General features: G+C 38.6%; 1 protein-coding gene across 1 annotated transcript in view; it reads left to right on the plus strand.

The window, feature by feature from the left end:
• The first annotated feature begins 506 nt into the window (after positions 1 to 506).
• Positions 507 to 18,090, plus strand: part of EMC2 (ER membrane protein complex subunit 2) — a 36,517-nt gene continuing 18,933 nt past the window's right edge. Inside the window, exons 1-5 of the mRNA XM_069005355.1 lie at positions 507 to 603; positions 6,932 to 7,045; positions 7,689 to 7,753; positions 11,981 to 12,066; positions 14,841 to 14,898. Of these exons, the coding sequence (XP_068861456.1) occupies positions 564 to 603; positions 6,932 to 7,045; positions 7,689 to 7,753; positions 11,981 to 12,066; positions 14,841 to 14,898 (363 nt within the window). The 5' untranslated portion in view covers positions 507 to 563. The remainder of the gene's footprint in view (positions 604 to 6,931; positions 7,046 to 7,688; positions 7,754 to 11,980; positions 12,067 to 14,840; positions 14,899 to 18,090) is intronic.

Consider the following 18,090-nt stretch of genomic DNA (forward strand, 5'->3'; position numbering starts at 1 on the left):
ACGGTTCATGCCCCTCTCCAGGTTCCCGGGGGCTTACACTGAACCCAAACCACACCAGGCACCTCTTCGCCCGGCGTGTGTTCAAGGTGTACAACCTCACGCCATGCGAGCTGGTCCCGGACAGTTGATGCGGATGTAGCACAGGAGATTAACCTGCAGCCCTTAGTGGCACCTGCAGTCTGGGCTCTGAGGTTTGAACCCAGATGCCCGCGGGCGGCACAGGCACGGAGCGCCGCGGACTGGCAATCACGCGTGTCCCCGTCGCTGCACTCCCGACGCGAGCAAGGACGAGCAGAGCCCAAAGGCCCGGCGGTACAGGCGCCGGCTGCCTGACGCTCCGGCCCTTCGGGGGCTCCTCCAGCGGGGCGAGGCTCTTTCTGGCCGCCGCGACGGTAACGGAGCGGTCGGAAGGGCCCCGCGGCGTCCCCGGCCGAGCTGCGGGCGCGGCCTCAGGCGGCCCCACGCCACAGCCGGGCGCTGCCCCGCGGGCCGGCCCCGCTCCGCCCTCCCGCCAATGACGGCCGGGGCCGTCACCGCGCTGCGTCACGGGGGCGGCCGCCAAGATGGCGAAGGTGTCGGAGATGTACGACGTGACTTGGGAAGGTAACGCCGCGCAGCCGGCGGTCCCCGCCCGGGGCAGGGGCCGTGCCCGGCCCGACCGGCCCCTGGCCGCGGGGAGGGGGGCGGCGCTCCCGGAGCCCGTCAGCGCGGCGGGCCCGGGCCGGCGCCGGGCGACCGTACGCAGGCCCGGGGAGCAGGGGCGAGGGGCGGCGGTTCTAGCGGCCGCCGGACTCCTCGGGCTGTGGGCGGCCGGGCCGCAGAAGCGGCGACCTGCGCTCGGCCCCTCGGTGCCCGCAGGTCTCCGGCCGGTGACGCGCACCTGGCCCGGAGCGCCCCGCGCTGCCCCGGTGCGCGGCGGGCCAGCCCCGCCTCGCCTCCCCTCGGCTCCCCGTGCCTCCGCTCCGCGGGGACGGACCCCGCGTCCCCAGGGCACGGCGGCGGCGGCGGCTGCGTTGCCGTTTCCCGGCCTTCCCCCCATGGTACAGCGCTTACCAGGAAAAATGGTCTCTTGGCAGGGTCAGCAGTTTGTGTCATAGTTCATCTTTTGGTGGACTTAAAATTACGTGATATTTTCGTAAAACTCGATCACAAGCGTTTGTGGGGAAACTCCAAGAACGTCTGAAGTGACAAAAGTTTTTGAAAATCCTGCCCCTCAGGTCTTAATAGCTTTCGCGTCTGTTCGATCATAATGGTGATTTATTTTTCATACATCAGTGCTGTCTGAGCTTTACTCGACATTCTCAGTGGTTCTTCTTTCACAACCAGTATTCACATGTGAGCTCAAGACAGCATTCAAGCCCCTTGTAGTCTCCTGTCAAGAATAAATGAATGGTTTATAATAATAATTTTGGCCATAAAGGGGGAACCTTTAGCTACATACCAGGCGTTACAAACATTATACTGTAGAGAAGATAATGCAGAGGGAAGTGGTGTGATCTTTGGTTTTCATTTCTTTACTGCTAATCTGTGAAGAAATAATTGAGCAGTAGAATAATTCCCCAGTCATGAATTATTGCTTAGTTTGGTTTTGTAGCTAACAGGAGGAATATTGCATGGGATGTATTTTAGCAGAAACCAGTAAATTGCCCATTGAAATAGCTCCCATGCTGTCTTTACCTTTTTCTGTAGGATTGAAGCAAAACAAAATGGAATTTCAAACATTCAGTTTTTGGCTCAAATTGCATTAATCTCAGGAAAAATTTTAGCTGTTATTGAAGAAAATAGTGCTGTAAGTGAATTAATAAGGATGAAGAAGTGGGCTTGCTTGCCAGTGTGTCGGGAAGTCAGTTAATTTTACTTTGATATTTGGTTGTATCACCATGATGTCATTAGACTGACTGGGAAAACCTTGATTGACCATTCTTTTATATCTTTTGAATGAAGCTGTAGTACTTGTGAAGCTCATCTTGGATGGAGATCATATGGATCATTACTGGTGTTACTAGATTTTCACAGAAGTTGCCTTAAACCACCTTGTGTTGAAAAATTTTCCAGTTTTTATTTTTCTTGAGCAGATGTTACAAAACGGGGATTTAGGGTTTTTTTTTTCCTGTTGTTCTTGAGTATCAGTGACTGGAAAGAGAAATGAGCTTTTTCACAGGGTGGGTAACATGCACTGTGAACATGTTTCTGTACATTTAGCCCTAGATTGTTTTGGCCCAGGGCATTGCAGAGTGTATGTTTATGCTCTAACGTAGAGGCCAGGTGTAGGATACTCAAGCTTACTGCTTCTGGGTGTAGCTAATTCATACTGAGGTGAGCTTCCTGCTCTTAGAAATAACCTCCATATTCTGTTTCCAAGAGTTCTGATTGACATTTGTGGCATTGTGCTAGGTCTAGAGTGGGTGGGGTTGAATGAGAAACTTTGGAGGACCACCTGGTGAGTTTTATCATTTCAACTTCTCAGTTGTGTACATCCAAATGAAAGTCTGGTGTATGTTGGTACAAGAGATTGTCTCCACTTTAGAAGCACACATTCGAAAAATTCTATTTTTTTTTTCTCTATTTTAAGAGACAAAAAATAAGGTGAAAATGGAGTCCTGCAACAAACCATGCAAGGACTCTTAAAGAAGATGACTTTTCTCTTTTTTTCTGTGTGAGCTTTAACAGGTCCTGGTGCAATAAAGCTTTTCATAGGTGAGGTGATCCCAGCAGTGTTGTCACCTAGTTCCTAACAAAGAACTTGAACACAGTTCTAGGAATTTTATGTAGCTCATTTTGAATCTTTCTAAAATGCCTTATTTCTATGAAACCAAGTGTGTGGTTGATATGTCCTTTATATAGCTAGGCCCTTCCAAACAAGACATTTTATACTTACATATTGCTCAAAGATGAATCTGTGATTCAAAGTTAGGAAAGAAGAACTACATGAAACAAATGAAATAGTTTGTACCTTGCTTTGCTTTTAACTCAGGTTCTTTGAGACAGAGGTAGGAGTTTAACCATAGTTAAATGTTGTTAGGTACACGCGTGGTACAGGTGGTTAGGAAAGATAACTGAAAACAACTGTGTTTTCCAGCGTGGGAGCTGTTGTTTTTATTTTTTCTTTCTTTACTTTGTTGCTGTGTCTCAGGCTTTAAAGTGTACTTGGAAATCTGTGTAGCAGGAAAACGTCCCATTTAACTTCATGGTCTTGATCAATGGGCTCAGATGATCCAATACCACAGGGTGCTGTGGTATTGAAAGACAAGCTTATATGTTCTTATGTAACATATTTTACAGTAAAGCTTATTTACTTGAGACTAAGATAATATGTTGCTCCTTTTTTTTTTTTTTTGATACTCTTACTAATTATCCTGTAGAAAAATGGCATATTTCCTGATTCCTTCATATGTAAAAGAATTGGAAACTATGTGGAATGACAGGAAGCCAAGAACTGCAGGTGTAACAAAGGATCATAATGTATTAGGTTTGGACATCACTTGGTACCAGGATATGTGCAGCCTCTTACTAGGTGGTTCTTAAGCTATGTAGAACTTCATAGAATAAATATTTATATTCAGTGATACATTAAAGGTGATTTTGTGCCATGAGTGGAAATATTAAAGCAAACACCTCTGTAACTTCATTTTAGGAGCAAGTTTTGGAGTTAACCTCTATGTGCAAAATTAGCATGATCTGCAAGCAGGCAGCAGTTCAAGAACTATTAAAATAACAATTGTCTTTCGCAGAAAATGCATCTGACATTGTCAGAATTGGACAGAAAAGCCAGGTTTTCTTTTCTTACCCTTGCACAGCAGCTTAATGGCATTAACACATCACACCCTGCTAAAGTGAAGCAGTGACTTCAGGCTGTCATTCCCCAAGATTTTGGGGATCTTTGAGTGCTGTCACAGAAACTCTTGTTTCAGTCAATAATTCTCTTCAGTAGATATCATGAAAAAATGAAAAAGAGAAATACGGCATATTCTCTAAAATTAGCTTTCTTTTGATATAAATTGAAAAAGTGAAAAAAGTATTTTCTAAGATTTTTATAAGCTCTGAATGCCTCTTGCTTAAGTTCTTTGTAACATTAAATTAGCAATGCTACTGTATTAAAAATTGTACTGTTTCAATAGTGGCACTTAGAAGTTTTTGTTACCATGTTTATGTGAGACTTTTTTCAAGGAACTCTTTGTCATTTTTGAAAATATCATAAAATGCTTTATAAGATGAAGTTTTAACAGTGTGTATATGTAAGGCCATTTTCTTCCAAATGTGTGTATCTGGGAACATGTATACAAAAAGAGAGAAAATTCCTATTGAATTTAAAAACCGAGCACTTCCATCTTTAATGTCTCTAGTCATTAAATTCCACTTTAGGTGACAAACTCCCTTTCTGTGACTAAGAAACTAAATTCATATTTAGTTTGCATGGAAAGACTCTAGGAAATAGAAAATAGTCTTAAGATTTTATCTCCTTGATAATCTATGTGCAGTTAACTGGTTTTGATGTGGTTTTGTTGTGTTGTGTGCTGTCTTTGCTTTCTTTTAGCTATTCCTAATTTTCAGTTGTAATCAAAGGGTCAGATCAGTTTACTCTGGGTTTCATACATGGATTTATGGGATTACAGCAGGCAAAGGTGAGATGCTGGGGTTTTTTTTAAATTGAGGCCCTTTTGACAGCAGAGTTGCCAGGGTTAGAGGCAGCATCTGCAGCGCTCAGCTATGCCACCTGTGCCTCTGCCTGCACCTGCCAGATGAGAGTGCACAGAGGTGGGCTGTGCATGAAGATTTCGTGCCTGTAACAGAGAATCACTATACAAATGAGCTCTGGAAACATAACGGCTGCGGGGTCCCTGACTGACTGCCGTGGTAGCAGCTATATGCCAAGGTCACATTTTGGAGTCTGAAATTTCTGTCTGCCCCAAAGTGGTAATTTCCTTCATTTCATCAGGGGCTTTTAGATATCAAGGACTTGAAAACTATGATCCAATTCATCAGTGCAAGTGTAGGTAATTATAGGAGGATTACTTCTTATCTGGTTGCTCAGGCCAAATGAACTGACACTTTACCGGACACAAAAATAAAACACAGGTTGTGTCTCTTGGCTTGCAGTAGACTTCTTGCATGGTTTTAGGAAACAGCAGACATTGTCCCAACTGCCTCTGTTCCTTTGAACTTGTAACGCTTTTGATTTACATGTGCCGAGCCTGCCAATTTAGAAGAACCCAAGTCTAAAACAAGCGTATCAGTTGCTCAGCACCAGCCTATATGTGACAGGAGAAATTGTAATTAAACTTAGACATTTCTTTACCTTGTTTTTTTCTTCTAAAATTGCTAATTGCTCCTGCCCAGCCTTGTATTATATCTCCAAGACTTTTAAGTTATTATTAGCTGACTCTTTTGATAGATTTCTTAGTAAAAAATTCATTTGACTAAGAAAATGTAATGTTTTGTTTATGTTTGACAGTTTTTAAAAGCCTTGTGTAATTTTACTGCACTTCTTAGTGTTTTCTTTCTTCTACCTTTTACATAAAATCAGTATTTCTAAAATTAATAAATCTTTCATTCATCAGCTGACATTCTATTCTTTGTCCTACAGGTTTTTTTCCATTGCTGTGAATGTTGGGCTTGTGTGATGAATGGTAGATGTACCTTCTGTTAATAAATAATTCAAACACTATTCCATTTGGAATCACACTGAAATGAAGGCATTGATAATTTCCAAGTAAATGAGTGGGTGGAAATCAGACAGCTTATTTATTTTCAGGCGTTTAGCTTGTCAGCTTTTGTGAATGTTTGTGTACGCTCACATTCTTGCCGTCTAACGTTGAATTTCCAGGGACCATCATATGTCTAGAACCATTTAACTTTGCCCATGCATATGAAATGTAACCCTGTGGTGGTTTTGGTTGAATTTCAAAACACAAAATGTAGCACAATAACAGTCTTATGAGCAATCTGAGATCACTTCAGGTAGATGGAACAACTTTCAGTGCTTAATTTTTAGCTGTCATTTATGTTAACTCTGTGTTTTGAAGTGCAGGAAAAACTGACAGTGTTTAGATCTATCGCTGTATTTGTTTTTCCAGCTGTTGTAGAGTTTTAAAAAAATATTAGCAACAGTTATCCTGGTACCTTCTTATTAGTAAAGCCACTATCTAGTAATGAAAACTATTTTCCTTCAGTTTTCTCGAAATTTGTTCTTGTGTATAGAACATCTACACATATATAAATATTTGTATATATAAAATTGCATTCTTAGCAATTTCCTGATCTAGAAGATAAATAAAGCTCAGGCAAGGTAACCTCTAGCTGACTTGATGAAAATGCCTGCTCTCCTCTTAAATGTACTCTTGAAACAAAAATCCTAATGCTAAAATAACTGTCTTTTCTATCTTGCCTAGGTAAACAGTGATATTTTTTTGCACACTTCCCTGGTATAGAAAGCCTTCACATTCATATCTACCTTTCTTGAAGCTCCTTTCTCTAGGAGTGTGTAACTTCCTTTCAGAGTGGAAGTTTTAATGTTTTTTCTAAAATTTCAAGTGAAAATTTATCCACCTGTAGCAGAAACGCAATTTTAGTGTTGTTTGTAAATGTGTGAAACTACTTGGGAGAAATCTCTTGTAGCCTATTCTACCTAACAATGGATAAATTTTATTATTTATTGGATAACTAGGTATACATTTTTTTACTGCATGTGTTACTGTCCTGAGGGATTGCAAACTTAGAAGTTGAACTGATTATGTTAGAGTATGAGTGCAGTTTGGGTAATGAGGTTTCAGAGATCTGTTCTCTGTAGTTTTTTAGCATTAGTAGAAGTCACTTTCTTAGCTCTGTTGCTCTTTAAAACCATCCTTCATGTGTATATCTTATCTATCATATGCACATTCAAATTCCATTACTGTCTGGAAATTTCAATTTTTTTACTCCCCTTTGCCCACAGATATGCGTGACAAAATGAGGAAATGGAGGGAAGAAAACTACCGAAACAGTGAACAGATAGTGGATGTTGGAGAAGAGTTAATTAATGAATATGCATCTAAACTTGGAGATGACAGTAAGTAAACAACCATTATTTTAGAAGTTTCATTGTGTGATTTGGTTTTCTTTTTTCAGTCTCTATTTTATTTAACAGCCTTTGTGTTGTCTTTCAGTATGTGCTGATGTTGATGAAATATATATTACTTTCTTAGTCTGATAGGCTTCCAGAATTCCAGGAGTTTATTTCTTTCCCAAATGTGGGCTGCAGTGAAAACAGCTGTAAAAACTACCTGTTAGAACTGTTAGCTTGCTGTACTAGTATTTAGACTGCAATGCAAAAACTTCATGTGCAGCTGTTACTTTGATGTTATTTGCCTGATTTTCTGTTCTTCAACACTGTGACAGAAATTGAAGCAAGTCCTCACAGGGATCTGTCTAGAATATGGCAGTTTTGTTGGGAAAAACAGAATTAGAGCATTTTTGTCTTTCAAGATGTCAGAAAATACTTTGGCACTAAAAAGCACTAAATTGCTTAAATACATTTTTAATTAATTCCAGCAGTTTCTTAATTTGTCTCTGTTTCAGATGTGATTCATGGGAGTAGATGGGGAAAAATGTACAGACAGAATTAATTAATCCTGTTTACATGATAGGTGCTTCCTATTGTCTTAAACAAGCTCCAAACCAATTATCTGCATTTATTGTCTCTTTGTGTCCAGTTTGGATAATTTATGAACAGGTGATGATTGCTGCCCTGGACTGCAGTCGAGATGATTTGGCATTGGTGAGTTTTCAAGTTGACTTTTCTTTCACACTGTATGTTTTCATCCTGGGTATCTCTTCCAGATAGGTTTTTGGACAGTTACAGGATATTCTGAACTCCATAGCTTGGACTGGTAGAAAGAATATCTGTCAAGAAATACACAGCTGTGAAGGAACTGCTGCCATCTACCTCCTCTAAGGCATAACTTTTGTTTATACAGATCACATCTCTTCCAATAGCCATGAAAATATTTACAGCTACTCTGGTATGGGCTAAAGGTCAAGAATAATATTAAAGTTGCCATATTGTACAGAGAATGTTTGTTTATTGAAAAACTCCCAAATTATATTGGTTTTCTGAATGTTTTGAGGTAAAATGACCCATCTTACATATCATATTATATGTCATGTTGGCTACCATCAAAGAAAGTCATTGACATATTGGAGCAGATCTTCAACGTGAATAAGAAGCTGGAGTGCATAATGGATAAGGAAAGGCTGGGAGATATATGTTAAGTCTTGGAAAAGTCAAGAAGGGATTTTTGAATATGTACTGATGGGAAGGAAAGTAGAAAGAAGGTGGGCACATATTTTCATAGATGTGCAAGAAAAGACAAGTGTGGGACGTAAGCTGCAACAAAGCAAATTCCATTTATGTATTAGGACAAATTTTGTGAATGCTTTATGACAACTGGCACATTGAAGCTGTGGAATCTCCTTTGGAAATGCTTAAAAATAGATTGGGATATGGCCCTGCACTCCCTTGGAAACTGGCTCTGTTTTGAGTGGGGATTTGGAGCAGGTAAACTCCAAGGGTCCCTTGCAATCCAAGTTATTTGGTGATTGTTGATGAAAATATTGTTAATGGATATTTGAGTTTTGTTAATTTGGATGTAAATTTATTTGAATGATACAAATAACAATTGAGATAGAATTAGTTTATTTTGAACTGTAACCTGTTTGTTAGATTAAAAACAAAAAAAGCCACTGAAACAAAACAACCCAGTCAGCTTAGCTAATCCTTTAAAGGCAGCAACAGGAAAAGGCAAAAGTGTGTCTTGCAGGAAAATTTTAATAATCTTTTCACCCCTCCTTCAGAAAACAGTCAGAAGAAAACAGAGGCTTGTCTTGTACCCTGAAAGCCATCAAGCTTGAGCTTATTCTAAGTAAAAAGCCATTTTCAAGGCTCCAGGTCTTTCACAGCAATTACTTCTCCAGTGCCTTGTTCTCTGTCAGATGACAAACTACCTCATAAAATCTTTGAGCTTCATGTGATGTCATTTGGGTAAAACGTAATGCAACGGGACAGACTAGGGGATGTGGTTGGGAGAAGGGCAGTTTGAAAGCAGGCAGAACTAGACAGGGTTATCTGGCATCCCATATATATGATATATATGATAAAGTGGGATATGCTGGAAAATATAGTACAAGACTTTGAACTTGTGACCCCACTGAACTTCCTTCTCTTTTGTCTCTCAGAAGAAAATACTCTTGTAGTATAGCTGTTTGTTTAAACAAAACCAAATAGACTTACTGTTTAAATAAATACATTTCTGTGTCCTGATTTATATGTAAAACAGATTTAGTCTTTATTTTCAGGGTCTTTTAAAGAAGACTTTCACAAAATTGTTGACGGAGCCAGTGTTGAAAGATCAGTTGTGAAACACTATTTGTTTTTACTAACCCTGGCAGGGAGTTTAAATTTCAGTGTCTGTGCCCTTTAAGGAATAGTTTGGGGGAATGCAACATTTTATATGCAGCTCAGAAACAAGATTAAAATCATAGGAGGAAGCTTAGAGTTATTTTTTATTTTTTAATTTGATTGATTTATCATAAAGAAGTAGTTAATTCAAACAGGTCAACATCATTTGTAGCATTTTACCACAGCTGTAGCTCCAAAGTAGACAAACAGCTTTAGAACTTCTGGTATTTTAGCACTGAGTTTTTGACAGCTGTGATGCATTTTGCTTAGGGGGAGAGGTCTCATCTACTCCAAATGAGAAGCTGAGGTAGTTTTCAGAAGCATTTCTCTGTCTTTTGTTTTTTTTATTTTTCTTTCCTCTATTTATTACCTTGTCCTTTCCATCCTGCGCAAAAAGCCCATGTGTAGTCCATACCCCTGCTGCAACCAGCCAGTTGGTTCGCACAGGTGGTTTAGTGCAGTCACCTGTTGTTGGCAGCGTTTGAATTACCAGTGTTTTACCTGCTGAAGCCCAGGTTTATATTTCTCTGCCTTTGTCTGATGTTTAAAAAGTCAGAAAGCAAATTAAGTGCAAGCTGAAGTTTCACATGCAAATTATGTTTGCCGTTGTAACTGAGAGAATTCTGAGAGAATATCGCGAATATTGACATGGTGCAAAACCAGTTCTCAATAAAAAAAATGATTATGGGGATTACAAGTTCCATTTAAAGAGGACATTCAGTGCTGCTGAGTCCAGAACATTTTGAAGATACAGCTACTGTAATTTATTCTTGTGCTTTTGGTTTTATCAGTGTTACAGTGAGTTGTTTGTGACTTTCTTACAACTTTTCCTGTCACTTTGTTGTGTCCAATAGCTTAATCTACAGGAGTTTATTTTGGCCCTCTGGCAGTGTTCAGTTAAGTAATGATTGTGTAGTGAGATCTAATGTGAACAGTTCTGGTCTTGTATTACTCCTGCACTTGAGCACTACTTTCATATTGTCAATGAGGATTTTTCAGATGTCAAAGTCCTTCTGCAGAATATGTAATTTACTATTATAAGTGTTACAATTTTTGTTGTTTGTGGAGAAGAATAGTACATGTATAAAAATCACTATCCTTCAGGATTCACTGATCACTGGACTACAGGATGGATTTATTGTATTTTTTTTTAAAGTCTACAAGGTTGTCTGGGTTTTAAAAGCTGGAGTGAATCTACTTTTCTTGAGTTTTATGTAAATTTTCCTGCCTCTTAAGAATGGTCATATTGATTCAGATATCATGTAACATGCTGCTAAGTACATGTAGTTTTTGTGACTGGAGGAACAGCAGTTCACCTAGACATCACTCAGAGTGCCAGTAAACTATTTCTGTACTAAACCTGAGTCTTTCTATCTGAAATTGCAATGTAAGGATCTTGGTTCATTGCAAATTAAGTTGGTTGTGATGAAAATAGTCTGTTCTTGCTTGAGGCTAAGCATTACAACTTCGGTTACTGTTGCTTTTCTCTCTTCCTTTTATATTTTTTAGCATCTGTGAGAGATGTAAATATTCCTCTTGAATGTGCTTTAGCAACCTGTTTATCTACAGAAACAAAGAGGGATCCTACTAATTGTTACTGATTTGTACTTTTTCCTTTGGCCTGTGGATGTGATGAGATGGAATAGATTATGTAGATAGGCCTCTACTAGAACCTTATGTCTGAAGAACAAGTTTCTAAGTTGAGTTACATAATAAGTGCCTAGAAGAGGAGGATTCAGTGTGAAGCTTTTAATGTGATGCACACCACTGGTCTGTTTGAGAGCCTGTGGACTATCTTGCCTCCCACTGTTTTGAGTCAGCTACAAACTCTGAAATGCTGTTTAGGCACATTCAAGATATGGTTACGAGTCAGTTTGCTCTGGGGAAGTTGTGACTCAGTCCCTTTTCCAAACATCCTCTGCTAATCTGGAGAAATCTGCCTGTGATGAATTCTTTTTATCCAGCCCAGGTGCCTCATTGATTTCAGGAGTTAAAAACTATGCCTCTTCTTGCCAGCATGCTGTACCCAAGCCAGTGGCAAACATTTTCTTTGGATTTCAGAGTTCTATTTTAAAAATAAACGCAGAGCATTGTATTAGCATAGTTTGTTCCATTGTGAAATATCCATTTATTAAAGAAGTATCACTTAAGCTCTTACTGTCTTTATTTTGTTCTTTTTGCTGTCTTGTGTTACTATGTGGCAACTAAATAGAATTCAAGTTTTAATGGTATCAGAGCTGTTTTAGTACATGAGTGTAATTTTCCGGGCAAATAACTGTTTCCAAGGGGACCTGACAGTCTAGTGCCCTGTATGGAAGATATTTCTTAAAATTAGTCTTCTAACAGACAGAATTTCAGTTTCTGACCTTCTTTTTATCAGTTCATTTTATTACTTATTTCAGAAATTGGTATTTACTTTTATTCAGAACTGGCATGCCAGGTTGTTGAATTATCAGCCAAGGCCTTTTTTTTTTTTTCTATTTTATCTTCTTCTAGCTTCTGTGTAGATAATTATATTCACAATAGGTTTTGTGGTTCTTTGTATAGTTTTGTCTTCAGGAGCTCAGGCGGCAGTTTCCTGGGAGCCACAGAGTTAAACGGTTAACTGGAATGCGATTTGAAGCTATGGAAAGGTAAAGCCTGAATTTGAAAAAAACGTACTTTCTGTCTGAAAAAATGTTTGCTCTTTCTTAAAAAAGATTTCAGCCGTTACAGAATGCCAAAATAATGCTGGGCAGTTTCTTTATAGGAAGTAACAGTGTGCATGATCATATTAAGATTTTTAGACACTTGTGTTGCATTTTTGCGGGTACTGTGCAGTGTTTCATTTTTGCAATCTTCCCATCAGAGATCATAGATCAGAAGGATCTCTTACTTGGCAGCAGAAGTTATTATACAGTAGAACACTGCACAGTTTTTTGGCAGATTCTGTGAGGTGTAAGTTTCATCTCACAGAGGTAGGGGAGCATATGAAAATCAGTGCCGGCATTTTTTTTTGCCGTAATTGTTCTCCTATACTCCTGATTACTGCAGGGTGCAGCTCTTTACTCTTGCTTTCTGAGCGTGGGTAAATGAACTTAAAAAGGATTAAATCTACAGAGTTTGTTATAGAAAAAAAAAATCAAAAAACGTATGGAATGGAATGGCAGAACATAAAAATCAGACTGACTTTCTTGAAATATCCTATATCAGGGTTATAGCGTACTAAGTTTAACAGAAATTACTAAAATAATGAACAGATTAAAACTTTGCAGCTTTCCAAATGAATGACCTCAGAGCTTGAGAATGAACTTTATTGTATACATTTCTCCTTGGGTACATCTTTATTGTCAACATTCTGTTTGATAGCACTTGGGTGTTGAGAATGACTTCCAGTGACTTTGAATGATAGAAAATCTGTTCCATGCCACATTTTGCATACAAAGTTGGTGAGTTTGGAGCCTTTGGGCCATATTGATAAAAAGGAATTGGAAGTACACCCTAAATGGGTTTTGAAAAGATACTTACTTAGCATATGTTCTTCATCCATTACATTCTTGCAAAATTAGCTTTGAAAGTGGTATTTGATAGGAAACACTGATAAATGTCTGTTGCTTGGATCGAGAATGAATAAATGGACTCCATTCACAGGAGCTGTCTCAGGGCAACCAGATGCTCTGTGTTTTGCACTCACTTTATATAAAATACATATTCTTGAAGAATTTCTATTAAACCTAGCTCTCTTGTCTTCATTTTATATAGGGTAGGACGACAGTGAGAGAATGGCAGCAGTTTTTCCCCCTTCCTGAAACCTATTCAGAAGTACAATAGATCAGAATTCAGTTCAGGCTTATGTGACTACATTAAAGATGTTATTGCATGGGAACTGATCTTTGTGGGAGATGAGTGCTGCACAAACATTATGTGTGGTTTCAGCAATGAAGCACTATTGAGCCATAGTTTCCTAAAGTGCTCCTGAAAATTCTTGACAAGTTAATAAAAGCTGGTTCCATGTCCATCGGTTCTCTCTAGAAGTCAGAGAAGAAAGAGGCTTCAGCTTGGGGTTGTTTTAAACAAGAGCCCCTGTGCAGGTGCTCTAAGCCATGCCATGGAAGAGCCTGTCTCTCCCCTGACTATAAAAGAAGTCTAGGAAGATTTAGGCTGGAGGCTTCATGTTTTCAATTGAAGTGAACTTCTTATTAAATTGTAAGTGACTTGTAGGATCTAGGGAGGATTCTGCTTTCCCCAAGAGGAAGAGGAAACAATGAAGAACACTCCCATAGAATGAGACAGCCCTGTACGCACTTGCTAGTAAAAAGACTAATGTTCTGGAACTTCACCCTGGCCATCAGAGTCAGTCTTTTAAAATGCATTTGACAAAGCAGCAACTAACAGAGAACAAAAATACAGCATTTTACAGCACATCTGCTCAAGTTTGTAGCAGCCACCTTCTACTCGTTTCTGGTTTTGTGCTTCCTTTCGCACTAGTTCCTATACCTTGTGGTAGCTGGTCTGGACAGCTGAGCTATGATAATGTCAGCAGTGCTTAGGGAACAGTGAGAGGATGTAAATGTGTGTCTAAGGTGATGTCTAAGGAATGTGGAGCATCAAAAATCAATCAGCAGTATCTCTGAAAAGCTTCATGTCAAACTCCACATGAAGACACAATGTATGCCCTAGTTCTGTGGTGATAGCACAACGGCTGTGTAGTGAAATATGGTTTGAATTACTTCCTTTGTTTGGGCCATGTACACAGCTGACTGAATGCACAGGTCTGTTTCCCAGAAGGTTTGAAGTGCTCACAGCACCTGAAGTAACCTGTTCCAAGCATAGTTCAGATTGCAGAGTTAATTGAGAAACAAATAATAAAAAGTGGGAAATGGTGGAAAACATTTTCTTTCAAGATTTATGTTATAATCTGGGGTAGAATCCTGTAGAATCTTTCCAGTTTGCTGTATGCAGCTGTTCATACTTTTTAAAGTCACAACAGAAGAAACTTTACATGAAGTTCTAAGTTACAACAATGAAGTGAAATGTCATTATTTTGGATGGCTTTTCAAATTTTGGAGTTTCTGTTTCTTGGGAGATGTGAAAGGGGGAGTAAGGGATGTGATGGTTGGACCTATCAGGTATAGTTAAAGAGAGAACAGACAGGAGAGTAAGATACTGGGTGTAAAATATCTAAGTTGTTGCTGAAACGGTATTCCATGAAGCAATTCCCATGTGTTTTTCTTAATTGGTGACATACAATACTGCTGTTGATACTTAGCACTCACTCAAAAGAATTTTGTGTAAATATAGTTTGCTTATTATATGTATATTTCAGTATAAAAAAAAATGCAGGAGGGTTATTAACTATTGCAAGAAGAGTCAAAAAGTCAGAAGTTCTGTCTTAACAGAAATAAATGTGACTGATTTCTTTGAACAGGTATGATGATGCTATCCAGTTATATGATAGAATTTTACAAGAAGATTCAACTAACACAGTAAGTTTAAAAGATAATTCTAAACTGCAGTGATGTGTTGTTTGAAACTGTGACTATATTTTCTGTGTTTAAGTGTGGAAAAATGTGTGTCTATATTACTGTGTTTGTTTCCTTTAGTTTTCTGTTATAATAACCAATGTTACCTTCATTTCCTGGCGGGAAGATGTGATATAATACCTGCTTAAACACGGATTTTAGGAGACAGATTATAACTAGCAATCTTTCCAGAAGTCTTAGTAGTGTTTAGAGTTGGGCCTTTGCACTCTTTCATTTCCCAGAGTATTCAGTATTTAAAAGAGTAATATAGTTTGCCATGTGTCTTCTATGTTCCTAATGCATAGTCTTGCTTAAGGATGAACTATTAATACACTCAGGTAGTGCTTGAATAGCAGTTATTTTGATGTATGTCTGGGACACTTTACTAGCTCTTGAATCAAAATGCGTAAAGCATGCCAGTTGTATAAAACAAAATCTGAGACAGACTGTACTGTTCTTCTAAGCATTTTTGGAATACTGTTTGTGAAAGCCACTGTGAGCTATTAGCTGCCAAAATAAAAGTCTAGAGAAACTTGTAGCAATATATTTTCATGGAATTTTTTTTCCCACAAGGATAAAACTTGAAATATGAAGAAACTGTGGAATTTCAGATTCTTGTATGACATACATATTTATTGGACAGTTAATAAATTATTATTAATCATCGTGGGTATAAGTGTTACTTGGTTTTGAGGAACTGTCTATTGGGTAAACTGTGTAAATGTAATACTAATCGGCTATTGCAGATGTTTTGGCAATCTCAGGTAAATCTTCCTAAGTGTGTGTTGAACCTCTACCTTTCTTTGGTCATTTGATGAGGTCTGCTATTCAGGGGGGGGAAACCCACAGAAACACAGATAACTGGGATTAACTAGGGTATGCCAGAGCTGGATATAGATCAAGTGCCATCCCTTAAACTAAGTAAACCATTAAAAAACCCCACAAAACAAATTAAAAAGCAAGCAGTAACAATAAAAAAACACCCCAAACCACTAGAAAGTTATTTTCGAGGCAACACATCTGGAAACAATACCAAGTTAAGCACTCAGGACACAGTGGTAGGTTAAAGTCTGTCTGTTAGCAGCGATAGAACTCACAGATTTTTTGCAGGGGTAAAAAGAACGATTGCAGTTCTTCACTCTTCTTTTTCACTCTCCCTGAAGAAGTAGAAGCTTGAGCTCAAGAAGTTTTGAGCACAAGCATAGGTGTCCCCAGTAAATGGTGGATTTTATCTGTGCATGGCCCAAAGAGTTTCAGAGGCACTAAGTCTTCAGAGTCATGTAGAACCAATATGGAAGCCATTTGCAGTGAAGTCACAGAACGGGTCACCTTGGTGCGTGTTTTGTGACCTTTTGCTGAAAAGTGTAAAATGGAGCACTGTATTACAGTGACTTTTATGGACCACAGATCTTCGAAGTGTGCATTTTTGGCAGTTCTACTGTTCAGCTATCTCAGCGTAGCTAACAGCATCTGAGTGGTTTGTTGGATGACTTCATAAAACGATATATGTAAATAAGTGAAATGCGTGATTATTTCTTTATTTGGATTTCTTCCGAAACCAAATCATAAAGATTATCCATGCAGTTGTAATAGTTAGAAGCATAAGCTGTAAATATTAGAACAGTTGTGTGGTTGGATTTCTTAAGATCTGATAATAGAATTGGAGAATGTTAAATGCAAAGGAAAAGCTCCTGTAGAATTGGTTGAGTAAGACTTGCATGTTCAGAGTGAAAGTTAAGTAAAAAGTTTTGATAAATTGTCATGTACAGATTTCTATGTGTCATTTACCTGTTAATTATTTCCATGCACACATGTGGCTGCTGTAGGAAAATATTTCAAGATTTTAGAAAAGCAACTGTTGCTGAGTTTGTCTTGGCACTCACTTTGCTTTATAAAAATTTCTTCTGTCTGCTGACACATGGAGTTGCTTATATACATTAAATGTTTTGGCAAGTGCTTTAAGTGAAACATAGACATTTGTTCACACAAATAATGTAAAAATCATACCTTGCACTGACTGATCAAAAAGTAGCATGGAAAAAGATTTTTCCAAAAAACTACTTCCTTTAGACACATAGCAGAATTTTCCATTCTAAAAAGTAAAATTTGAACTCAGATTATGTAATGGACATTTCCACTTTCATCTGAGGTTTTGTTGCATGCAAAGCACTGAAATTAAGGTAACAGTAATTATTTTATTTGATTTCTTATGATAGAATTCAAAATAGTCTTTATTTTTAAAATATGATCATCTCTAAGTTTTATCTCACTCTGCTCTTACTTGCTGAAAAAGGTAACTCATTTGACAATGGAACAATGTTAATGTCACCTCAGAGATTTTGTGTCATTTTTCAAAGCATGTAGATGTTGAGTAATAGTCACTTTTCTAAAGACTTTAATGATTGAAATGTGGCTCGTGAAATGCATAACTTGCATACATTTCAATAGGGTAAGAAGTGGAATCTTTTCCATTCTGGTCTATTTTGATTGAAGTCATGGCATGTTAGAGGTCAAGCTGACAGATTACTTTTATTGAGGCTGCATAGTATTTTCTATCACGGGGCTCTTTTTATTAATTAAAATTTCGTGTAGTGTCCAGTTAAAAATGTTGATAGTGATGCTGAACAGTGACTGATTTGTTTGTAGGTCTTCAGATAAAACGCTTATTCTGTTTCTCTGAACAAAATAAAAGAGATTCATTGGGTTTTTAGTGGTGTTGGTAGAAAGGACTTTTTTGTTTGTTTTTGCTCTTCATGTATTTTGTTGATAAATCCTTATCCTGCTCTGCTTTGGAGGAAAGCCTTTTAGATAGACAATTTTTCTTCAGTTGGGCACTTCTTGAGGTGGTCTGCCCAGCAGTGCAGAGAAGACTGTTGATGAGAAAGGAAACTGAGTTCACGTGATCAAGACTTAGACTGGTGTCTAACCCACTCCACTGTCATCCTAGTGCACCAGCAGTTTCTCCTGATTATTCAGCTCAGCCATCAAGAAGATTGCAGAGCACTTGGTCAACACCAGGGAAAAGTGAGATAAGGCACAAAGTTCTGCCTTAATTCTAATCCACAGAAAATCTCGTGTCTTTATTAGGATAATTTGTCAGCCGTTTTTCTTGCCACTTTTTCAACCAAGCTTTTCATGCAAGACACTCTGTATGCT

Source organism: Aphelocoma coerulescens, chromosome 2, assembly GCF_041296385.1.
Source record: "Aphelocoma coerulescens isolate FSJ_1873_10779 chromosome 2, UR_Acoe_1.0, whole genome shotgun sequence".
In the NCBI taxonomy this organism is placed as follows: domain Eukaryota; kingdom Metazoa; phylum Chordata; class Aves; order Passeriformes; family Corvidae; genus Aphelocoma; species Aphelocoma coerulescens.